Source organism: Notothenia rossii (assembly GCF_949606895.1).
Source record: "Notothenia rossii genome assembly, chromosome: 2".
Taxonomy (NCBI): domain Eukaryota; kingdom Metazoa; phylum Chordata; class Actinopteri; order Perciformes; family Nototheniidae; genus Notothenia; species Notothenia rossii.
The window spans coordinates 14,113,537-14,139,395 of record NC_136904.1 but is presented as its reverse complement, the minus strand read 5'-3'; the positions used below and the strand labels follow the sequence as shown (position 1 = coordinate 14,139,395).

The 25,859-nt window shown below is 39.3% G+C and overlaps 1 protein-coding gene across 4 annotated transcripts; it reads right to left on the bottom strand.

Moving 5' to 3' along the window:
* Positions 1–98: 98 nt before the first annotated feature.
* On the bottom strand, positions 99–25,587 carry rufy2 (RUN and FYVE domain containing 2). 4 transcript variants are annotated; one of them, XM_079664117.1, is made up of 20 exons: positions 25,195–25,587; positions 22,851–23,095; positions 18,074–18,247; positions 17,835–17,952; positions 16,621–16,722; positions 16,326–16,449; positions 15,061–15,125; positions 14,448–14,513; positions 13,320–13,389; positions 13,017–13,118; positions 12,742–12,858; positions 12,567–12,659; positions 9,957–10,031; positions 9,778–9,875; positions 4,631–4,750; positions 3,642–3,771; positions 3,431–3,525; positions 3,056–3,104; positions 2,832–2,912; positions 99–2,173 (listed from the first exon to the last, which is right to left on the bottom strand). In XM_079664117.1, exons 2-20 carry the CDS (start codon positions 22,924–22,926, stop codon positions 2,030–2,032), a joined length of 1,899 nt encoding a protein of 632 aa, XP_079520243.1. In that variant the 5' UTR covers positions 22,927–23,095; positions 25,195–25,587; the 3' UTR covers positions 99–2,029. The 4 variants fall into 4 exon arrangements, with proteins under 4 accessions (XP_079520243.1, XP_079520244.1, XP_079520242.1 ...); XM_079664118.1 differs by lacking the exon at positions 25,195–25,587 and adding an exon at positions 23,929–24,162; XM_079664116.1 differs by lacking the exons at positions 22,851–23,095; positions 25,195–25,587 and adding an exon at positions 20,501–21,139.
* Positions 25,588–25,859: the final 272 nt, after the last annotated feature.

Genomic DNA, 25,859 nt, shown 5'->3' with positions numbered 1-25,859 from the left:
TTATGAGGAATGTAATTGATAAGCAAAGTCAGCGGGACAGGAAAAACACAACCGTACCTGTTCACAGGAGAAATGTCAAAGAGGAACAACACGAATGATTGTGTTTGTAACGTGATCTAATCAAACTGCTACAGTCAAGGCAAACAGTTGGCAATAGTTATTATTAAACTGGCAGGATTTAATAAGCTAAAGGGCCACGTGATTATCAACATGTGTATACAACATACTGTACAAGTCCCATTGAAATAGATTTATAAACGCAACCGTGTACAAAAAGGTTCCAGGCCTGAGTGCAGCTCAGAAGTGTTTGCCTATAGCACTTAATGATACATTGGTGTGATTTTAAATATTTGAAAAACGCTTATTGAAATGAACCCAGGCCTGTTTTGTCTTCATGGAAATTAATACTTCCAGTTTGTTTTAAGTCACAAATTGTAAACATTGTATTTAAGTACAAAATCAGAATGTGCAGTGAACTCGTAACCCGTCGCTGAAGACTGAACCTTACAGTCAGCAGCATTTAAAATCATAAAAAACAAGATTAAGAAATTCAACATTTCCTTCTCAGGAATGGAGCAGCAGTAAAATGTGGTTCTTCTATCATAACATCTCCATCTGCAGATTACAACTAACTTCACAGGGAAGCCTCACACAAGTCTCCCTGGATTTCTCAAAGTAACAAATGTGCACAAAATCAAACAAATACTCCTCTATATTACGGGTAATATAGGATTGGCAAGTGTTCAAACGTGTGGCTATGGTGTCAGAAGTGTGTAACACTCATCTGTTTTCAGCCACCAACTAGTCAGTGAAGTGGTCATGTTGTAAGACGGCCATCAGTGGTTAACCAACTGAAGCCAGTTGGTTTTCCATCTGTTGCTCTTCTTGGTCCTCGAAGCAGGTTAGTGTTGCTACTCTAAAATATCTCTACAGAAATCCTCACTGTAGAATTTAGGGCTCCTTTTGGCACCATGAGAAGCACAAGTAGGTTAGACTCCCTGCATTTACACAGGCACAACCGCACTGAGGTTCAGTTCATGAGAAAGACACTAGTTTAGGTCATTGTGTCAGCACAGCACAATCTGCTTGGAGCTGTAAACGTTTCTAAAATACGTTTACAGAAAACTCTTTGTTGCCATGTGAAACAACCACATCAAAACAGGAACTTCCCACAGTCAACGATACAATTCAGTATGTAGTCACGTCGGATGTTGTGCCTGTGTAAATGTTGCCTTTATGTTTGTTCTCATTTCCCTCTCGCTCTAAAGAAGGGGCTTTGCATTCAGACTCGGTAACAAGGCGACAACACTTATCTGTATAAATGACATCATCTCATGTGTTTGGCTGTGTACAGTTTGAGGCCTGATAAATACATTATAATAATGCAGGTTTGACTGTGTACAGTTTGAGGCCTGATAAATACATTATAATAATGCAGGTTTGGCTGTGTACAGTTTGAGGCCTGATAAATACATTATAATAATGCAGGTTTGGCTGTGTACAGTTTGAGGCCTGATAAATACATTATAATAATGCAGGTTTGGCTGTGTACAGTTTGAGGCCTGATTAATGCAGGTTTGGCTGTGAATCTGCATCTAGCTGCAGCAGTGCTCGTCACAGTGCAGGTCCACACTCGGCCCAAAGTAAAGTGGTTCCTCTTATAGCAGACGACAGGTCAATGATATCTAAACTTGCCATAAATGTTTCATCCGTAAAACTGATATTTAGTATAATGATTGTAAAGGAGATTCTCACTCAGACTATAAAGTAAGACATGTTGATGTGGACTGACTGCCTTCACTCAAAAAAAGGCAGAATGATGCCATTGTTTTTTCTATGAGGGACTTTTTCAAACCGTAAATAAAGACATCGCAAATATACTCAATGGTCATGCACAGGGGCCATTTCTAGCAGCAGCAGCAGCGGTGTGTAGAGAGAAGTTGTGAGACAGTTCTTACAGAGGACCCGAGACGGGGGATTGGGGGTCTCAGATAGTTTGAGGCGGTCAGGACAGAGGTGCAGCAGTGCTTCACGTGGGGTTGGAGGAGCAGCGCTGCAGCAGCAGGGCGTGGCAGGTGTCACACACTCTGACAGGTTTGGGCGAGGCGGGCAAAGGGAGCTCATTGTCAGAGCAGCTGTTACAGAAGATCTCCCCACAGTTCCTGCAGTGGTGCTAGAGAGAGAGAGAGAGAGAGAGAGAGAGAGAAAGAGAGAGAGAGAGAGAGAGAGAGAGAGAGAGAGAGAGAGAGAGAGAGAGAGAGGGATAGATTTAAAACCACACTAACTACATACAGGGTCCCCACACCTTGAACATCAAAGCCTATGTCCTTCAAGGAGTTTTCAGGTCCAAATAAATACAATTCAAAGACACTTATGGACAATTATATATTCACTATATCTCCTTCTTTTTTTTTTTTTACATACTATGACTTTCTTATTTTTAAAGGCAAACTATACTTTTATATATTGTTTAGGAAGAATTTATTGCAAACTATACAATTACTTTTTTGATATGTGTGTGAAATGACTTATTTTTTTGACACACCATGACTTTTGAAATATTGTTCAGGTATACTATAATCTTACTTTTTTTCTCAGTAACAACTTATGGCGTATTATAGTATGAACTTCTTAAAATATTGTAGAAAAACCATAGTATGACTTGTTTATATTTTTAAAACATATTATCCTGTGATATGATATAAAATACCAGTTGCCATTTGTTCATAGAAAAGTATGTGGAGTAATGACTTTCAACACATCAAGGGCCTCGAGTGGTTTGAACCATTGATTTCAATCTCTACTTTTATTCTGGTTCTTCTTTGACTGACCTTTCGTCTGGAGATGGAGAACTCCTTCTCACACAGCTTGCAGTTGCTGGCCTCCTTGTCCTTCAACCACACCTGCCCCCCCTGCAACAACAACACAGTCAGTTTCTCCCTAACTTTGCTCTATACATGTTACAAAACGGCACACAGCATACTTAGATAAGATATTAGTAAAAGGGGAGATCTTATCTAACTTCATGTCCTAGTGATGTGCTATTTGACTTTACCTGAAGAACTTTGTTGGCTTCTTTGATGTCCTCAATCTTTAATTTGGATCTGATGGTAAAAACAATACATTAACAGACATTTACACAAAATATAAAGAATATAAGTAAAAAGGTTTCATTCTCGGCTACAAGGGAAGATGTTTGGCTTTCTAAAATCTATTGACTTTCTTTTTTGGAAGAATACAAAATATCTGCTATTTGTTGTGAATTAGCACTTTGGCATAGCCCTAATGATTTGAAGATCTCTTTTTACTCTCAAAACACACATACAAACATACCTTACATTTGATACACGTTTAAAATTGAATTGGTAATTAAAAATGTGGTAAGAGTATTTTACTGTCTTTTTAGATTTTCACTTTAAAGTGCACATACTCGCTCAGTTTGGATCCCAGCTCCTCGAGAGCTTGTTCTTGGTCCTCACAGATGGTCTTCAGCTGGATGTTTTCATCGTGGAGGCGATGAAACTCCTGCAATTATCGCAATAAAAACTCCAAATAACAAACTGGAAGTCACACACACGTAGACAAAAAAAACTAGTATATATGATCACATACGTAATGCCTTTCTTTCCCCGTCTCTTTACCTTTTTCAGTCCGTTGATCTGCAGCGCCTCGGTGCTGAGCTGAGCCACCGCGTCTCTCTCTCGGTCCAGATCGTTCTGTAACGTCACCCTCCACTCCCTCTCTATCTTCAGGTCCGTGTCCAGCTGCTGGCTACAGGAACATCACAAACATGTTCATACAACACCAAAAACACGTGTAACAATGACAGAGAAAGGGACACACTGAGTGACAGATTATATGAATGCACATTATCCATCGTAAATTACGTAACAAAGTTGCCTTAATTAAAAAGAACAACGCAATTAATTTCATAGTTAAATTCAATAAATAAATACTTTATTTCATGTAATATTATATTCATTAAATATGGCATGATTTAATACAGTTTGTTTTATATGTTAAACCAATATGCGTAAGTGTTTGTTGTTTCCTGTGCCTAGGAACTAATGTTTGTTCATGTGCTGGTACTGCGTGTTTTGTTGATACACTGGACAACTCAACATGGGTTAATGTCTTTATTTGAAGCTCTGCTGAAGTCTGTGACAAAGTTTGAATTCGACAAAGTTATACGGAAAAGGTACTTTTGAGATTAATCTCCTTTCACGACAAGTGGCCAACGAGGTATTTGTTTTATGTTTCCTATTTTCATTCATACGTGTGTAGCACAATATGCTAATGTGTTTGGCTATATATATGTGTAATTCGTTTGTTTATAGTTCTCACGGCGTAAGTAAGAGGGGAGGCTACAAGATGAAAACTCCAAGAAATAAACGCCCGTTTTAAAGAACCGACCTGTGTCTGTGTCGTGAAGAGAGCTACATCCATTGTATACGATTGGTTTGATTGTGAATTACTGCTCGGTTCATGAATCAAGGCTATAAATGTAAAAACCGGAGCTTCATCAACAACATTTGGTTTACCATCCTACCCAGATGATGGTGTATTTGATATGCCGTGCCTCAGTGTGCATGTATGTGCATGAGTGTGTTCGTAGAGCGGTTCTGCTTACAGCTGCTTCTCTCGGTGTTCAATCTGCCGCTGCAGGCTATCCGCCTTGTTGGCAAAGTCCAGTTTGAAGCGTCTGGTCCCCTCCTCGGCCGAGGTGCGGTGCCTCTCTGCCTCCTGTAATCTGCACCATTATAACCAGGGACAAACTCAGGACCATGGAGAGAAAAAACTGAGGGCTGAGTATGGAGGGGGGGGGGGGGCACGAAATAATAGAGGAATACGAGAGGGTTCATGGAGGGATGATGATGATAAATGGAGGTGGGGCTGGAAGATGGTAGGCATTGTACTTTTCTTTGTAACAGCACCAGAGTACAATCAGAGATGAAGGAATGAGGGGGTGGAAACAGAGCAGTGAGGAATACAAAGGTTTTTGGGATATGAGGATTTGAAGTTTTAGATCTTGTTGAGCCATGTGAGATATTTTCACAAGAGGAAGATCATTCCCCAACAGCCTGACTTACAGCTAGTGTTGATTGAAGACTTAATAACACACAATACATTTCCCCGTGTCAGCACTCTAAACCTGTCCAGAAACTCAAGCCACAACCAACACTTTCAAAACATCTAACTTTATTGGTCACTGCGGTAAAAGACAGTAGTTGTGAGTTTTCAACAGCTGTACTAAGTGTTTATTTTTTCTACAAATTGAGAGGGGTTACAGTACTGTGGACATGGAGTTAGAATAGGAAGAATGCATCTCATCTATCACAGAAGCCAATAAATATGCAAAAACAAGACCCAACAACATTCAAGTCTGCTTGAGAAAAGCATCCAACGTTTACAATTCTTTACAGTCGGCCTAGCCTGCAGGAACAGGTCACATGAGCTGAAGCTGCTGAGCTTTATCTGCAAACCTGAATCAACCTTACCATTTTCAGTTCAAGTAAATCAATGACAGAAGGAGGCGGCTGTGTCCAAAATCAATCCTGTTTAACTATAGAGTGCACTAGAGCTGCATCAAACTATAGTTTTCATTCATATAACAAAAATAGTAAAAATCCATCCCAGTTTCTCCAAGTCCAAGGTTCTGTTTATAGATGTCGGATATTGTTCGACCAAAACCAAAGATATTTCCTTTTTTATTAATTAAAAGCCGTTTATCCCCAATTTTTGCATGGAAAATTACTTTGAGATTAAACAGTTATCAAATGATTTGGCAAATATGTTCCTGTTGATTTACTAACTGTTGCAGCTCTAGAGTGAAATATGTTTCCCCCTGACTTTTAATTAGTGTCCAAAGGGTACAAAAAAAAGTCACCTGTACGTGGAGATGCAAAATGACAATGGTTCAGAATTGGCTGAAATGTTCTGCTCACTATAGAGAACACTTCTGAATGTGAATCACTGAGAGAGAAGTGAGTGAGGGACTGAGTTCAGACGCAGCGAGGGTCTTCACAGCCGCTCAGCAGCAGGTCACATGCACAGCAGCAAAATAAAGCAGGAGGCTGCACAGGCAAACTCCTGTCTGACATCTGGAGTGACTGATGAGGTGCAGTTCGCCGTGGAAACACTATTCCTAGGTTATATGATCTAAGGTTGTTTATACTCTGACTGCCATAAGGTGAAAAGAAAGCATGGCTCAAAATGACATAGTACTCAACTTTTCTGCAGAGCCAACGTGGATGCTATTAAGGGACTGTACAGAAATGATTAGGAGGGAGTTTAGAAAAATGGAGGAAGGATTACACGTGTGTTCCCAGTTGGTACTGGGTGGATGGCAGCCTAAACTTTTTGGGGGTGACTGTCGTTAATGAATGTTATCTCTCTAGAGGTCATGTGGTTTATCCCAGACATCAGCAACATTTTGGCAAATTTGGTAGCTATGTGAATATTGATTAAACCATTGACATGTTATGGTTTTAATTGGAGTACACCACATTACATTCTTTAAGTAATTTCAGTTATTAATGGCAAAGATCAATCAGAAATCAAATATTACAAGATGTTGTGGGGACAGTGTAGCCAACAAATAAACACATAATAAATAATGTTACCTCCTCCCCACTCCAATTAGATTTGTACAGTTCCTTTATACAGTCCCTAAACACTACATTTACTCTAGGTGTTGTTGTTATGCCCACTATACTCATTGTACCTCAATGTGAACAACAACGACCCTATGATAACATCTCATTGTCAACTATCTTACTGTCAGTGTTACTGCATATAAACTGACTACTGCAGACAGGAACAATGTGTAGCATATGTATGCATGTGTAAGTGAATAGATATTAGTTATTTTAAAATGTTACTATTAAAGTACAACAGATTCAGTAATATTCAGACAGTTCTCCGACCAGCTGAACCAGGGCAGGCAGAGGAAATCCATTCAGCACAAACCCAGCGGAGTTGTCTGAACGGGATTTAACTAGAGCTCGAATAACCCTTTAAGTTAAGTCTGTTTATGTGTTCAGTCCTAAGCCATGGTGTGACTGCATGTGTCCTCAGAAGGAGATGTCCTTCACTAGCTTGTACTGGTGCTCTGTGTCTGAGCCGGCACAATTAACAAATGACATAGCAAGCGTTCGGGTCTGATTTAGCAGATCCATATCACTGCACAGCGGATCAAATCAGGAAATAAAGGAAATGTTGTTTCAAGGGAGCAAAACAGATAGATGATTGGATGGATGGTTTAAAAGAGACAAACAGAAGGGAAGAAAGAAGGAGGAAAGGCAGGAAGAAAGGATGTCAATACATCAGTATGCTAAGTGGCCCCGGTTACACTGAACACTTTAAGTGACTTTTAACATCACAAGAACAGCAGGACGTTTGAATAAAAGACATTAAACACAGAAATCTGATTTCAGGCTGCCACTTGCATCAGATTTCTTTAGTCTGGATACATTTCCCTCAACAGTAAGCGTATGAGTAATGAGAAGGGATGGGAAGCAAAAGCACTGAAAGGTAACGTGGAGTGATAGATAAATATAACATGATCAGAAAGAAGGGACATTTACACAAGTATACTATCAACATGAGAGATTTAAACCTGTTGTTTTCTAAGGGGAGGATGTCTCTTTATTTTCTAATCAAATATCAAAACAGTGGCTCTGTCAATACATGTTTAACTGTTTTTTAGCTACACAACACAAAGCTGTAACCGGGGTTTGTGTACTACCAGACTACTGAACACAGACCTTTAGGGCAGCAAAAACATTCACAACCAATCACAAATAGGATGGAACAGATTTAAACCAATGGGGGAGGGAGGGCGGGGTGGACCGTGTTGACTGGTAGACGATGAGGTGAGGAGGGATCAGAACGCAACAATGGACCAGCAGGTCTCATGATGACTGATATTGAAATATGGAGCATTGTACAAGGACTGTAGTGCAGCAGTGATCAACACAACATGCAGGCATGAAGATATCAGCAGGGTTATTGATTGATATAATACATTATGGACTGCAGGGCTCCCCTCAGGAAATAGTTTAGCAGTTCTTCCCATTTTTTTATCATCAGTTTAGTTAATGGTAATGGATTAAAACTTATTTTTTATAGTTACATTTCTTTGCTCTTTTAAGTGTTTCGGGAAAATGGATACTACTTCTGAACAAGGACTTCCTGCCTAGATATCAAAATAAATGTATAAAACTATATTAAATAATACCTTATACATCCAATTTCCTTTGACCAACACTGAAACAGAGATTAAAGACTAAAATCATTTCCCAAATGTGTTTCCCCAGTTCTCTGTTGTTTACTTAAAAATACACCATGCAGAAATATGTGGGGTTTTTGTAATAATAAAAAGAAAAGTACTATAGATGAGAGTAACACATGCGTCACTTCCGGGCAAAAATGACGGATCTGCCCACTTTTGGGGGAAAACAAAGCTGTCATTTGAAGGGCGGTCAATTCAAATTCTGAAGTTTTTGCCAATCCGATCAGAAATGTAAGAAAACCGTGGATTTTTGGATCTTCAAAGAGCCCGATTACAATGGACAGATAAGCAAACAATTACATCAAATCATTGGAAATCGAAGATCGGGCTCAATATATGTTTAAATATAGCAGTAGGCGATCGATGTCCAGAGAGAGGCGAAGTCCCGCCCTTCTACTTCCGCCCCAAGGGACCTTATTTAGGAAAAATGATGTATTGAAGTCAATGGAGAGAGAAGACGTATCTCTCGATCCCGTTTGAATTGTGCCACAAATTACACATATGATGTTTCTCAATCTTAAAAAATCATTTCCATGTCAAAAAAGTCACAGTTTGTCGTAAAACTGTTGAAATATAAGACTATGAAAAATACGCAACTAGAAAGACTACAAATCCCAGAGTAAGTGATGTCATTAACGTTGCACATTTACACTTGTGTTACTCACCGAAACCTTGTAAAGCCGGTCCCGCTTGCTGGCTCTTATGGAACCGACTAACTACCCTTGTGTGTATGCACAGCTCTCAACATGCCCAGACTTGGAGTGATTCTCACCTCTTTTAATACTTTTCTGAAAGAAAGAAGTGAAATGTTCCAACGTGACGGCCATCTTGGTGTTGGAGACGTGTGCGAGACCAGAGATTGAATTTTGTATTGAAGTCAATGGAGAGAGAAAAATTATCTTTTGATCCTGTTTGAATTGTGCAACGAATTACACATATGATGTTTCTCAATTTAAAAGATAATTTTGCAAGTCAAAAAAATTAAAATGTGTCGTAAAACTGTGAAGTAACACATTTTTTTGTGTGAAGCGCTCAATGAACTACAACTCTGGTCTTGCATACGTCACCAATACCAAGATGGCCGTCACGTTAGCACATTTCACCTCTTTTTTTCAGAATGAAGTGAAAAGTATTAAACGAGGTGAAAATCACTCCAAGTCTGGCCATGTTGAGAACTTTACATAAACACACAAGGGGAGTCAGTCGGTTCCGTAAGAGCCAGCAACGTAGGTGTTACTCTCATCTATTGTAGAAAAAAAATACAACATTTTGGACTGAGAACGAGTATTTTTCTATGATTCCATAATTTTAGTCCAACGTGAGTCAAAGATGTTAAAAGGGTCGTCAAACTCACTTTGCTAGGAGGGGATTTTGTTCATGTTTTGGTAAGGCATAGAGAGACTGTACAACAAGGGTCTTTGCTGAAACGCAGAGTAGATTGAGGGTCGAAGGAGGGACTGAGGACACATGGGAGCGTAACTCACCTTTGTTCCAGCTGCTTCATGGTGGCAGTGATCTGATTGGTCTTCTCCTCCAGACGAGTGATCACGTCATTCTTCTTCTTCATCTCATCATCTGACGACTAACAAATAAATAAATAAATGAGTCATTAGAATGATGACAGTATGAGCATTGTGTATGATAAGAGGTTGTGTTTTTTTACCTGCATCTTCTGGTACATCTCCACATTGATGACTTTGACCTCATCCAGCTGATGTCTCAGTCCGATCAGTGTGTCCTGTTGGTGAGGAGTACAAACATATCAATGGTGTTCTGATTTCGTCATGACTGTTTTAGTTTTACTGTCATTTTTTTATTTCCGCTATACATTCAGTCATTAAAGGGTTTCATATTATTATTTGTATGCATCTCTTTATACTCTGAAATATTTGTTTTACTGGCAGTTTGTGAATTATGATAATTACAGTAAAGTTTCTTTTGGAGTAATGACATTTCTTGTGTTTTTTTTTAAATGCTTATACAACATTTATCTCTATACATATATTTTTCAACAATGTACAATGCCTTTTTCATTAAATGCTGTAAAACATACTAAATGATGACTTTTTACTAGGGATGCACCGAATATTCGGCCACCGAAAATTATCGGCCGACAATGGTTAAAAAGGCCCTTTCGGCTTTCGGCCGAAAAGGTTTTATCACCGAAAAAATATCACCGAATGTCAGAGAACAGGGTTACGTTGATCATACTCCGCATATTTGTCCGGGTGTTTTGATTTCAAGTGGTGGAGTAATCCCGAAGTGGTGAAAGTCTTTGCAGTTACACCCCCTCGAGAAATGTCAGCTGAACACGTTTTACAAATCGCAATCCGCGCCTCTCTCTCTGATATTTTTAAATATCTCCAAGCGGCAGACATGTTGGCTGTGAGTCAGCCGCGAGCATGGTCGCGCGCCGCGCTTGTTGCCGCGTTTTGATTACGTCATCACAACAACACGTTAGGTTACCAAACTTATAGGTGCATTTGTTGTTGTTGAAGGCCTGGCTGTTACAGTCTTTATTTACACTATTTTGTTGTAGGCCTACTGGCCTAGATGTTTATGCAGTTTTAAAGCACCTTGGCTTTGTTCTGAATGCACTCTGTTGTAGTTATCCTACAGAGAAAAGAAAATGCACTTGAATTGGAATTAATGTACTGTATGCATTCAAAAGTGCTGAATAAATGTTTTATGGACCCATAATAGTGATTATTATTTAAGTTAAGTTTTGCCATAATCATGTCTTTTTCCATAATCAGGTAGCTGAACAACATTGGTAAAAAATGTATACATTATATATATATATATATATATATATTTCTATATATATATATATATATATATATTTCTATATATATATATATATATATTTCTATATATATATCTATATATTTCTATTTCTATATATATATATATCTATATATATATATTTCTATATTTCTATTAATCATTTTCGGCCTTTCGGTATTCGGTTTTCGGCCAACTGTTTCCTATTTTCGGTATCGTTTTCGGCCAAGAATTTCCCATTCGGTGCACCCCTACTTTTTACGATAAATGGGGCGAAGCCTGCGAGCTAGTTCAGGCAGTCAACTCGAGCATACATTAACACGTGACGCACCTCGTCCCTCTTACAACCAACCAAACACATTCTGCTAAACCTGCCGCTCTATTTAAGCTGCCAGGTCTTCCTGCCTCTGCCTCGCTATTCTGCTGCTGCTGCTGCCACTGCTGTGTTCACTTGCTATTGCTACGTTCATGGTCCTGCTGTGTTTCATGTTGCTGCTGCTTGTCTGCCCCACCACCACCCCAGCTCCACCCCAGCTTCCACCCCAGCTTCCACCTGTAGGCTCGGGGGATAGTTATCTAATCATCACTCAATGTTCTTTGTAAATCTGTGGAGTGATGAGGCCCGAGCCTAGACGCCAAACTCAAACTATATGCTGCTTATAATAAACATATTAAGAAACACGTGTTGTCTGACTGAACTTATATCAAATACTATACAATCACTTTCTTTATGATTTTTATTTTATACTATGACATTTTTTATGACAAACAGATATAGCTACCTGTTAGCGGGCTGAAGCATATCTAGGACACACTGTATCTCACAATACATGTTACATATGACATGCCTTATGGTCCTGTGAAATAATGACATTTCTCCACAGTCAGATTCACCTGATGATGTTTTTAAGAGATGTAATTAGGCTGTAGCCATGGCGACCACTGTATGTCGCAGCTTTGTTACAAATATCAGCTGTTGGTGTTTTATGTAGCAGTGTTCACATGTTGGTGGTGAAAGGCTTGAGGCTGCCAGAGAGAGACTGGAAGAGGAGTTGGCAAAGTATGACTGCTCCATATGAGCTGCTGCTGCTGAGTGGCTTTAATATCATGTGCGCCCTCATTGTGATGACACTATGTCTGAAGAGCAACCACATCATTCCTGTTATCATAACGTTAACAGATTGAGTCCATTTATATATCTAATGAAGTCCTGATTCGGCCTTTGCATTCATTGTCAGTGTCCAAAATGATTAAAACTAATTATTAACAATTCTCATGATATGCCAAGCCCTATATTATCCCATGTCTCTTAGAACATTGATGAATTTTCATGTTTGGTGAATTCTATTTGTGTATTCATTGTCATTCTGAATACAATTTGAGGTTTTCTTATTTTAAATGATGTCCTTCTGAGTACACTGTTGTCTTCTTTAAGCTCTGTAAATATATTCAAAAAGGAAGACAGAGTAAGTAGTGGATAGATGCTGACCTGCTTTTCATGAATATCTTTCTCCAGAAGTTTCATAGCAAGCTCCATTTCCTGTTTCATGGACATCTGGACGACCAGCTCATTCTCCACATCCTAAAAATAAAACATACTGTATGCTGTCAAGTCTATTTTTTACACTCAATAAAAAAATGAACACAATCAAGCGCAGTCTGACCTGTCTGAGCTGACACTCCTCCTTCAGTTGCCTTTGAGCATCGCTGAACATCTCATCCAAACCCTGACGAGACTGTTTGTACGTGTCTCTCTCCACTGACGCATCGCCCTGGGTTACCTAGATCAAAACATCAATGTCAGGCGTATCATGCATCAATTTGTAGTACGTTCTGGGAATAATTGTTGAAATATTATAGGCTGGATGTACCATTTGAAAGTTCTCATCTGTCTTAAGACAATGATGTGATTTGTGTGTGTGCATGTGTGAATGTGTACCTCTAAATGTTGTTGTGTCTTCAGCACAATTAGGGTGTTTTCACTCCTCAGCTGCTGGTTTTCTTCCTGCAGTTTGATGATGTTGTTCTTGGCTATGGCTAACTACACACACAAACACGAAGAACAAAAACACAGAATCATTTAGCTGATAATAAACAGTTTGACAATAACACTCATACTGACACTGTGATTTCATCAAAACATAGACTAGAGATCATCGTATCAGATACAGTGTTAGCAACATGGACTTACACTCAGAGCTAAGTTAGTCTAATACACAGGTATTTTGAGTGTGGGTCTCACCTCTTCTATGAGTTTAGTGTTGGACTTCTCTAGATTGTCCACTCTGCCCTGAAGACCGTGAACTGTGGAGCTAGACAAACAAACACACAATATTTAACTTTTACAACTTTAATAGCTACATTTCAATGGCAGTGTTAAACTTGGCTTCAGAGACAGCTCATACGTTTCATTTAAATATATTAATGACAGGGTAATTTAATGTTGAAATAGTACCCAGTAGAGGTTTCTTTACAGCTGCAAAATGTGAAGAAAGATTATTCCATTTAAAGGAGCAGATCAACCAAGTTTCATATAAATAAGAATAGCAAGTTTGTGAGAAGAGAACCTGAAAACAGGAAGTGTGACAGTCTGTGCTTTAGTGAGTCTGTCTGTAGGGACAGATGAGACAGAGGTGCACTTCTGAAACCACTCAAACATCTGACAATCATCAGATATAGAAACAAAGTGCGAGTTGGAAAAGAGGCTGAACGGCTTAGTGTCTCAAGCAGACATTTTGACAAAATGCACAACATGTTAAACAGAGGATATCTATTCCTAGCAATTTCCTTTAACCAGGGTTCATACACTTTTTCACCAATGATTTTCAATGACTTCTCAATGACCTTTACCTAAAAGAAATTACCACTGAAAATTGTTTATTTTAACTTGGAACAGGAAAATAATGTCAGCATATGAAACATGTTGTGCCTATCTAAAACAAATCAAATAGGCTTACTAGCTTCTACACGCTAAAGCAACTGTAGTCAGGGATGCAAACTCATCAGGTATGAAAAAGGTGACAAGGATCTGAGCCCCCCGACCCCATGGAATATCGGCTTTAAAATGAGGAATAACAGAGGATTTTAGCAGTCAGAACAACTAAAGCAGCAGTGGTAGTAATAACAGAAACGCCAAAGAGTCACATCTAATGGAAATATATAAAAGCATTTATTTTAATTGTGTAGCAGTCAGTTTATAATTTTTGCAGCACTGTTGAGCATTATGAAAAATGTATGTTCATGCCTCTGTGCAAGGCTTAGTCTTTCTATCTGTATAGCCACTGGTGTAAAGTAACTAAGTTCATAAACTCAAAAAGTACTAACATTCTTGCAAGCACATCTGCTTTAAAAACAATTTGAAATGTCTTACTTGAGTTGTCGGTTCAGTTCCTCTACGTAGTTCTTCTGATCCAAGATGGACGCTATCTGGCTATTCCTGTTGCCAGGGAAACATACATTAAACTGAGTTCTGCATTACATTTAGGGGTCCTAAAGAGACCCAATGTATCAAAATAAGGATACCACTTTACAATAAGACTACCCTTATAAAGGATTCATAAAGGGTTTATAATTAAGTTATGAATTAGGTTGTAAACACTTTATTAATCATTAAGAACCAGTTCTAACATAGTTTTCATACATCAACACAGGCTCACTATTTGGCAAGAGGACTAAGCCTTATATTGGCTACTTAGCGAGAATCATCTCAGTGAGCAACAGATACCAAGGATGCTGGCTGATGAAGAAGACGAAGTAAGCTAGGTAGCCAATATAAGGCTTAGCAGTACAGATAAATGTGGGCTCACTATTTGGCAAGCAACCGGTCACAGTTGCCCTGTTTATCTCATGTCTTATAAAAGCTTACTGATTTATAAAGTGTTCACAACCTAATTAATAAATGAATTACAAACTATTCGTAAAACACTTTATAAGGTTAGTCTTATTGTAAAGTGGTACCCAAATCAGAGACAAAAATATCATACCTTTCTTCACTCCGGTAATCATCAATGTCATTCTTCAAGTACATAGAGAAGTCGATCACCCCAACCTCAAATGAAAAATTTATTTATTTATTATATTTATTGACAGCTTTAGTTACCAATTATTTCACCAATAAATTTGTTTGCATATAAAAAGTATGAAGTGTTAGTTATAAATGTAACTACCAAACAGCAAGAACATCGGAAAACATAATAATGGTTAGCACACACACACCACAGACTATGTCACCCCTTGCTGCTAAATACCAACAAACTATGTGCAATATGTGCTATATATAAATGCTGTTAATAACCGTGTAATTTATACCTGGCTGCTAAATCCTTAGAACTGTTACAAGGTGTGTATTTTGTATTTTGTAAATTGTGTAACTTGCTGCTTTTAAATACCAACCACCTATGTGCAATATGTGCTAGATGTGCAATATATATAAATGCCGTTAATAACTGTAATATATACCTGGCTGCTAAATCCTAAGAACTGTTACAGGATGTGTATTTTTTGAAATTATGTAACTTTTTATTATATCATAACTTAGTACTTTTTTTTTTAATGCATGTCACATATTTAACATATGTAAAATTAAGCTGTCTGTGGCTCTTTTTCCTGCTGTAACTACGCACATTTCCCCTCCATGGGACTAATAAAGGTATTCTGATTCTGATTCTCAAAGCATGTTGTGTATCTACTTTTCTTCAGGAATTGAATCAGACCTAATTCACAGCCGCCATTCAATTTAAAATCTGTGTGTAGACTCATTCTGTGACCACTGGATCTAAACAAACATTTCCTGATTGCATCATGTTGCACGTTCAGTCAGGTGTGACTGCAAGGTGTTTGCATTAGTGAGAAATATGTTTGCGTTAAGGACAAAGCCTCCACTCATGGGAGTAGAAACATGAACCCACAGTGTCTGCTTTCTATCTGGCTGCCTCCAAGATAACGTGAGCAAACAGAAACATCTTGTCTGCATCTTGTCTGTGTCACTAAAGATAAACTGTTTCACGTCAATGAACTAGTGCGCGTAGGAAGTGGAATAACGTTCTTTTGTGTTGACCTACATCTCTTCTCTCTAATTTCTTTGCTTAGTATGGTGTAGCAGAAAAAAATATGAAATGATAGAGATGACAGAAGGGAGAGCACACCAGCTGTGACCAGCATCAACATCAGACACATTCGGTCTAAATCTGTGTCTTATATGAAGGTGTTTTTTCAAACGCTCGAAGCACTGTTTTGGAGCAGCTGTTACCTGACTATCCAGGTCCTCGCCTTTGACACACAGGTTAGCGTCGATGACGTTCAGGCCCACCAGCAGGCCCACGATCACGGCCCCCTCCTCTTCCAGCATCAGCGCTGAGTTGTCATAGAAATCACTGTGGAGAAACAGACAACAGATTCAGGAACTGTTGTTGATATCTCAAAATGGTAACTTGATTAACTTTACCATGCCTGATCAAAGGCTTTTTATATAAACAATTTTAAATATATGTTTTTCTAAACAAGTGTAATTCCCCCATTGCTATGTGAACATGATGTGTGTGTACCTGAGCAGGTCTTTTCTGGTGATGAGGAGTCTCAGGTAGTCGGCCAGCCGTTTCTGCATGAGAGCGAGACGCAGCCAAGCTCTGGCCCTGCCTAATGGAGTCCTGGTAATAACACACAGAAAAACACAGAGGTGATACAATTATATGTGTAAGTGTTACAGGATCTACTACACAATACTACAATCTGAATACACAACTATGTTTTATAGTGACATATCAGCCAGCTAAACTGTGTTTTTAATGCATCACATTATTCCAGAGAAAGAAAAACCGTTTTCACTGTTGCACATGTTGAAAAAAGGCTCTGCCACATGTCCGTTGGTCTGACTCAGCACCACTAGAGGAAATACACTCTGTCCTCAACTAAAACAACTGTTCCCTTTTTCTGCTGGATCAGACTGCTGAATATTACAAACTCTGTCTCCTGTCTGGAAGCTCTGGTATGTAGGGACTGATAGATTATTAACAAAGTATGACGTCAGAATCATGAGCATGAATGAGAGTACAACGCCACTAGACTAGAGGACACAACTTGAATATGAAGTTAGTATACATTTGACCACGACCCATTTTGGGCACTTTAAAGGCTACTATGTGTTCTTATAATCCATACTGTCCCCCCTCATACTGCAGATCTTAGGACTTAAAAGTAAGTTTAATAGTCATAGCAGGAAGTGACATTGAAAAACAAACAACAATGTTTCACAATCTGCTCAACACTGGATGCAAATCCAGTATTGCCCCATTACTTATTTTGCTTTCAAACAGGTGACCAAAACTGAGTCTGATTACTTCGGAAAATGTGTCTATTTTTGCCACAGATGTTACACAGAGATATCATGTTAATAAAGAATAGATAAGGAGAAGTAAGGCTGCAGGGAGCGGGAAAGGTGAAGTGAAAGTAAATCACAGGTATTTCCCTGCTCTGGCTCATGTCATATTCTCATGTTACTGTGTGTGCGGTTGTGTTGTGGCTCATGTTCCTCCAGCAGGATGTCAGGTTACAGTAGGTTGTGTTTGAGCACAAGTGTGTGTGTGTGTGTGTGTGTGTGTGTGTGTGTGTGTGTGTGTGTGTGTGTGTGTGTGTGTGTGTGTGTGTGTGTGTGTGTGTGTGTGTGTGTGTGTGTGTGTGTGTGTGTGTGTGTGTGTGTGTGTGTGTGTGTGTGTGTGTGTGTGTGTGTGTGTGTGTGTGTGTACATCATTGTACTCCTTACTTAAGTCCAGGCAGGTCGCGTACGGAGGCGGAGATCTCTGCTGCTTCAGGACAAAGTTTCTCCACCAGCTCCAGAGGACCCCACAGAGACTTGTTAAAGCCCAGAAAGGACTTCTTCACTGCAGAGAGAAAGAGACAAAACTGGCATATGAAAATTACAGGAATCTCTATATTTTATGAGTGAGAGAAACACAAACACAACTGTGCAGAAATTTTAATAAGTTGAGACGCCACTTTTACCTCTAAGGCCATGTTTGAGGCAGTGCTCCATGACAACGAAGAACTGCTGGAGAGGCGGGTAGTCTGAGTCCAGAGTCCGTCCAAAGCTCAGAGCTGACTCGATCAGCCCTTTAATGCTCAGCTTGGCCATGTTTAGCAGGTTGGTTCGCTCCATCGCCATGGGGTCTCGCAGCGCTGCAGGATAAAAGCCACACACAAACATTTAACCTAAAATATGCTTAAAATACGCCCGTCAAGATTGTAAGAAATTAATACCGAATACTTTTTAGTATTTGTGGTGTTTAATAACCTTAAGAATACCATGTTTAGTTTATTTTTGGTGCCTTGACATAAAAAACACAGCAGTTTGTTTATAGACAGTACAAAACAATCGTCATTCAAATATTTAAAATGAACATACAACTGCATCGGTGAATACAAATATATCGAAGTTATCTATAATAACTCATCCAAACTTGAAAATGATTAATTAGCTTAGAAATATTTATGTAGAGACTCACTACCTACATTTTATATAGCTTTGTTAGATATTTGCCCTGTTTGCAGCATTTACATTATATAAAACCTCCATAGCCTGAGACTGTCCCCTCCTATGGAAACATGTTACTAAAGGCTCTACATGTGGACCCGTGGGTTAATGTGTAGCCAAACACGCCAGAACAAAACAATGTCAGATGAAACAGTGCAGAGATGTTGCTTAGCAATGCAAAAGAGCTTAATTGCCCAATCAGGTTGGCCTGGAGGCAGAGACGCTAACCAATCAACCAATGATTTATTGGGAACAGCGTGACTCTTGACGCCCTTTGGTGGTGAGCCTTGAGGATTCTGAGGGAAAAAAAGAAACCCTTTCATTGCCTGTGAACACCATGTGACTTGTAGAGTACATCAAACTCTGAGGAATAAATAGCTACAATGCAGAAGTGTCTTAATGTTTCAATTGTTGAGTTATGGGGGATTCTAATGTTCTGTCTCCTAAATTAGTGTCATGTGTTCTTGTTAAAATAAAAAAATAAAAACCATCAACAAGGACGTCATGTTGCATTCAATGCATGATGCTGATTTTTAGTAAATTAGAATGCAAGTCTGTGATGGACCTGAAATCTATAAGAAGCTAAATATAGTGAGTGTGTGGGGAGTGAAAACTTCCACTGACAGACATACAATGGCTGATTGGCGCAATGACAGAGACAAAATAAAGCCCAGAGCTCTGATAAAATGACAGAAGATGATGTTCAACAGAAAAGAAACCAGCAGCTATTATGCTTAACCATTGATTAGTGTCGTTCACTTGTCAAGCAAAAAGACCAAACGTTTCATGGTTCCATTTTGAATGCTTTGTGTTCAAATGATGGAATGAATATATTTGAGTCTTGGACTGAGTTGAAAATTGTTTTGACAATAACATTAATTATTCAAACAAGTAGATAATCAACAGATGAAGTTAATTACTTAAACGGACATTTTGGTATATGCAAAGCAGCAAAAACAGACAACACTTAATACACACACAGTGCACCAAGCATGATGATAGCCCCAAAGGAAATATTAAAAACAATGCGGTCTATTTGCATCAGTGCAGCATGTGATGCTTTAGGCTGTTAAATTGTGTGTTGGAAGAAAAAAGCCAACATTATTAGAGAAGGCTGTACCATCAAAGCATGAGAGCAGCTCTGATCTGCGAAAAATCTATTGGACACACACACCCCACACACACTGATGAGGTAATGTTAGATGTGTTGGGATGCAACAGCTCGGTTTATCACACAGAGACATCTACTCACACTAACTGAAACTATCATATGTGATCCTGTTATCAGCTGCCTGAATGAGTGTCTGAACATCTCATGGGGGACTGATAAGTTAAAGATAAAGATAGTAACTTGTCTTCATTATCCTTAAACAATGATTTACTGGGTGTCTTCAGATCTGTTATTATTAACCTCACACCCTCTGATGCTGATCATACTCTACCAGTGGTGTAAAGTACCATACTTGAGTACAATTTTTTGATAATTGTACTTTATTTGAGTATTTCAATGTTGTGCTACTTTGTACTTTTATTTCACTACGTTGATTTAATACCTTTAGTTACTTTGCAGATTTGGATTGGTAATGCAAAAATATGAACAACTCTAAAATAAGACTTTATGTAAACCTGGACACACATTCACAAGCTACCCTGCAGTAACTAAAGTTATTGCATTAGCGGCACCTTTCCCAGCTTGATACAATTTTAATGGATCAATAACTCTAATCAAGCCATATAATATTATCATTCTGAAATGGACCAATCTGCATAATGAGTCCTTTTACTTTTGGTAAGTATATGTTGTTGCTAATTCCTTTGTACTTGTATTCCTACACTCTAGTACTTCTGCTTTTACTTAAGTACAACATCTGAGTACTTCTTCCCGCTCTGTACTCTACCTTGGACGGCCCAGTCCACGGGCAGAGACGTCCTGTGGTCCGACACTTTGGGCAGGACGTGAATGCTCCCTGAAATGGTCTCGGATGCTTTCCTGGCCAAAGCGAAGATAGGAGCCTGCCATCGCCCGTCTCCTCCTCCTCTCACCGTGCTGCTAGCTTTATCCCCAACAACACCAGCTTTCTCCTCTTGTAGCCTCAAAATCCCAAACACCTGAGCCTTCTCCTTGCTGCTGTCCGCCTCAGACAGAGCCAGGTCGTGCTCTGCTGCTGCTGCCATGTTCACGTTTATCTGGAATTATTATAGCTAGTGGTGCGAAATTAGCTGCCAGATGTGTACGGTTAGCTCACTGTTAGCAAGCTAGCTTTGATGTACAAATCACCGGGTGACCATTATGACAACCATTGCACAAGAAAATACCTGTAAAACCACCAAGTAAAGCACTGACAGTTCTGGCAACCACCGTGCGTCGTAACGTTCCAGTACTGTAACCCGTGGTTGCGGTTTACATGGTTACCACCGTTAGCTCCGTTATCTCCCCGGGATACAGTTATATTCCGTACATCACGCTGTTTTAGGGTTTTGTTTACAGCCAGCCAGCAGACCTAACCGACACAGTAGGCGTGTGACGGTCCCGCTGCACCCTCCGGAGGGGCGGTGTCAGCAGGCTCACAAGACACACACAAAAGGCAGCAGCAGCACTACGTAATGTTTTCAGGCTGTTGTGTTGTGGACGTGTCGCCCCCTGCTGCCGGTGGAAGGGACTGCTGCAGCCTTCAGGTGGAAGATGGGACACAGGCTTGGAGACAAGGAGGCCCTAACAGCTATTTTAAGATACGTGAGTAAAAAAACAAAACAATGAAGTCCAATATTAACTCTTGCCTACGGAAGAGGATTAGGACCACATGAGAAAAAACATTGGGACGTGACCAAAAGAAAAATAATCATTTGAGAACTCAGAATTCTGAGAAAAATGTGGCCATAATCCTCTTCCGTAATAACCTCCTAAAATTGACCTCCAGGACATAGTAGTGTCATTTTGGGAATAGTGAAATTTCAACTAACCCATTCAAGTGCTAGGAGCAGTTGTCAGCTACTATACAGCGCCTAGGTAGAAGTATGGGAGTCCGATGCCTCGCTCAATGGCATCTCAGCAGTGCCCAGGGTGCCAACAGGCACCTCTAAAAGTACCGATCTACACTCTATGACCGGGGACTGGAATGGTAAATGGATTGTATTTATCCAGCGCTTTATCCAGTCGTTACCACACCTCATCATTCACCCATTCACAACCCATTCATAACCCATTCATACAGAGCAATGTGCCATTTGATGGGAGATATGCGTTTTGTAAAATGAAATTGAGACTTGTAATTTTTTTATGAAGGCCTATGTATTCAATTATTTTTGGTAAGATAGAATGGCTGGTTCAATTCATTATGCAGACAAAAAATACATTTTGTTTTTTTCTATAATAAGAATATTGTATTTTGAACCTCTTTATTAGACTTCACTGCACATACTTTAGCTAAGATTGTGCTATGTTAATTTTAGGCACTCTTCATTTAAAAAATAAAATACATTAGGCCTATGGATAAGACACCCTCTGTATTATCTATTGGGGTTAGTGTCAGAGTGCTAATTATGTAAATGTTATATTTGTGATTTTTTGTAATACATTAGACAGGAGTGAACAGCAGAGAGGATATATGCTTTGTTTCAATGCAGTGATATAAATCCAGAGATGTGTATGGATGTATACCATTACGGAACATTGTATGAGAACAGGTGGGCATTAAAGGTCCCCTATTATACTGTTTTTTATCAAGATATTATAGGTCTCAGATATATACAAAACATGTCTCTGAAGTGTTTGGCTCCAAATACCAAACAGATCATTGCAGCATCCCATAATCCCCTCTGTTTCAGCCCTGTTTCAAAAGTGCTGATTCTCTGTCTGTTACTTTAGATGAAAAATAAGGAGCCACTCCCCACGCCCCTCTGAGAGATGATTGGTTAAAAAGAACACAATGGTGCTCTAGGAGGAGATTCAGGGGGGAAAGGGGGGGGGGGGGGGGGGTACCTTGGTTGGCTATTGGCTAATGGTTACACAAGCCAAAAAAATCGTTATGACATCATAAAGTGGCCAAAATCTGATCAGCTCATTTTCAGACAGGTTTGTATGTAAATGGGCAGGACAACAAGAGAGTGAATCTCTTTACACAGAGGGGACACATGTTTATGTATAAAAGACATGAAAAAGTGGATTTTGCATAATAGGTGACCTTTAAGTCTTGAAAGGAGTTGTATGATTGATGAAGTTATTCATATAAAAAATACTTGCCAACCTACCTTGGCTGTAGGCTAACCGCTCCATACTCTCACTGTGAGTGATGCCCCAGCGGTGGAGACTCTGAGGCGAGTACATGGTGAGCGGGCTCTACTCCGCCCACTGGCTGCCCAATGTCAATGTTGCAAAGAGAATTGTAGTAATCCCTGAGCCCTGCAGTGGTACTCTCTGGTCTGGTTTTCTGTTGAGCTGGTGCCACACTGTCAAGATTGTAGGTTTTGTTTTGCTTCCCTGGAACCTGTTGACTCTAAGCAAGGAGATAAAACAAGAATGTCTAAAACAATTTCAGCATTAGCAAACACGACATTCAATTGCTATTCCCATATATGCTCCACTCTTCTTTACACAAAACAAGCATACTGTGAGAACATTACTAAACATAAGAACTATTTTGAGATTAAGGATGTAATAATACGGCAGTACACATATGATAATATTGTGTCCAGCAGAAAATAAATGTAAACTTTGTGAATTTATGGTTAGACTCTTCACCTTTTTTACACTTGTTTTCTAAATTTAATTTGTCAAAAAAGAGACAAAATGTCAACACAAAAAGTTATAGATGAATTATTATATGTGATATGGACCTTGAGTCTGAAATAAAGATTGAATTGAATTGAATTAAAGTTATTGCATTATTTATTTACATTTTTTAAATGTTCTACAGAAATCTCAACAACCTTGTTATCGTGAATTGTCTTTTTGGCTATGATAAATGGGAAATTAAAATCTGGTGCTGTGACATACGCAACCACTGGCCTACCACAACGCCCAAATGAAAAACAACAAACCATTTTAATTTTAAACCTGGTTCCTGATGTAGAATTGAAGAATAGGATTTGACAAAACAGCTGTTCATTCTTGCTGCGTTGCTTCAAAATGAGCTTGTAAAATATAGTGTCAAAGCTAAGGCTGTCTATATTCTCTGTCAGAAAACATTATAATCCTAACATCCTCCTCACTGATTCAAACCCACACTACAGAATAAGTCCGTTAAACTCTGATACAGATTTCTTTATTAGTGCAGACACCACCAAGTTGACATTACAGAATACAACATAGAATTAAAGCACGTTTTACCTTTTCTTTGAGTGGTTTATGATGCATGCATCCAGTGGGGCTCCACCTCACCATAATGTAAAAGCCTCCAAATGCTTCAACTGGCCTATTTTATCTCCATTACAACGCAGCAAGAAAGACTGTTGCTCTTGTTGTTTCCTCTTGTTCTGCTTTCTCATTCCCTGTTCAACATACTCTCTTCCTCCTCTCTCTCTCTCTCTCTCTCTCTCTAATAGCTGAGGGCTGACCAGGGATCATATGACCGCCGGTTTCTTGCTGATCCGTACACCTCTTAGCTGAGTGCATACTGCCTGTTAATTCCCTGAAAGGCAGCATTCACAAGACAATTCATAGTTTAAACATCTGCTTCCTGGATGTCCATCTTATTTATTGTATTGTGTTTCTTTGTCTGTATATCTAAATAATTGTATTCCTCACAGGCACTAGATCTGTATCTTTATATCTGCTGATTTTAATGTTTCACTTGAATTTTCTTTTACTTTGACACCTGTTTGCGTCCTGTTCATTTAACAAGAGTCACTTTTTAATAAAATGGGCGAGCCTATCAATCTTTTAGCTCTCCTACAGGTTTGTTTTCCTGTTCTTTTTGAGGCTGTTCATAACTCATGCCTGTTTTTCTCCACCTAAAGTGTTACATGTAAAGATTGCACAATCATGACAACAAGCAACTATGAATAAGCATTTGTGCTTAGATGTATTTAAATATAATGTTATTGATTGCATATGTTCAACCTGATGCAAAAGGAACATGCATAGACATGTCAATCTCTTTCATCCAGTCTTGCATGCCAGTTTCTTTGATTTTACAAGTAAACTTGACTATTTTTCTGTTTATCAAATGGTTCCATCTCTCTCCTGCATCCTCCTTCTTCCTCAACTCTGTCTCTGCTCTCCCATCATCTCCGAACCACACCTAAACAAACACACTACACTAGGGTGGTATGTTTGTATCATATGACCACTGTAGGAATACACCCTTCTAATGACAGACACCCGGAGCAACAAATAAATAGCCTTCAGTGGAACCTCGATCCACCAATAAGAGGAAGAGATGCTGTTTCATCGTAGTAGCAACACTGCTGAAGTGATGCTATGCTCACTGTGATCAATTCATAGATTCTGTTATACTAGTGGTAAACAAGAAATAGTAAGAATATAGTCCTATAAAATCAGAAAATATGAATAGTGGAAAAACCTATATTATCATAACAACATCCCCCCTCATGAACATGTACAGTATGTTATCATGCGATTGTTGCATCTCACCTCGTGCAGTAAATCGCAGAGAGTTGATCCCTTTTCTGTAGCTTGTTAGCACTCAAGTCTATGCTCTGGTCCAGTATACAAAGTCTGAAGGAATGACAGTGTGGAAACTGTTCATAATGGGCTTGATTCCTCCACTTCCTGGCAGAATGCAGTCCAAGCTTCAGGGTGTCAGGTGTTTCAGCTACATGCAGCATCCAGCGTCTCCTAGGTGTCCCATGAGACTTCCGCTTACTTCCATAGAGATGATGAACAGTCTTCTTAGTATATTATTTTACATGTTCTTTCCAGACACATTTATCTGTCTATGTATCCATATATCTATCTATCCATGTATGTATGTATGTATGTATCTATCCATCTAGTCTAATTGGTCCTGCAAGGCTGTCAAAATAAGCCTCTATAGTTCTGAAGCCGGTACACGCTGTGGAGACATCACCGACAGAAAACCATCACCCCACACAGCACCCAATGACAGGAGAGCAGGAAGCCAGGGAGAGGGGGAAGGGACAGGGATATACAGGGAGGAGGGGGGAGACGTGAGAGAAACTGGGGAACTGACTTGTACTCATACACACACCCCACCCACACATCAGCTCAATATACCGCTCATATGAATGAAAACACACAAATACTGGTGAACAGTGCTTTCAGCAAAAGAGGAGGGT

Excerpts from the sequence above, each read along its gene's own strand:
- rufy2 (XM_079664116.1), bottom strand. The coding sequence starts at position 20,777 with ATGGCAGCAGCAGCAGAGCACGACCTGGCTCTGTCTGAGGCGGACAGC. Across the intron at positions 15,126-16,325 it reads GCGAGGACCTGGATAGTCAG|GTTGGGGTGATCGACTTCTC; the intron begins GTAACAGCTGCT and ends TTTTCATTTGAG. Across the intron at positions 10,032-12,566 it reads AAGATATTCATGAAAAGCAG|GACACACTGATCGGACTGAG; the intron begins GTCAGCATCTAT and ends CCTCACCAACAG.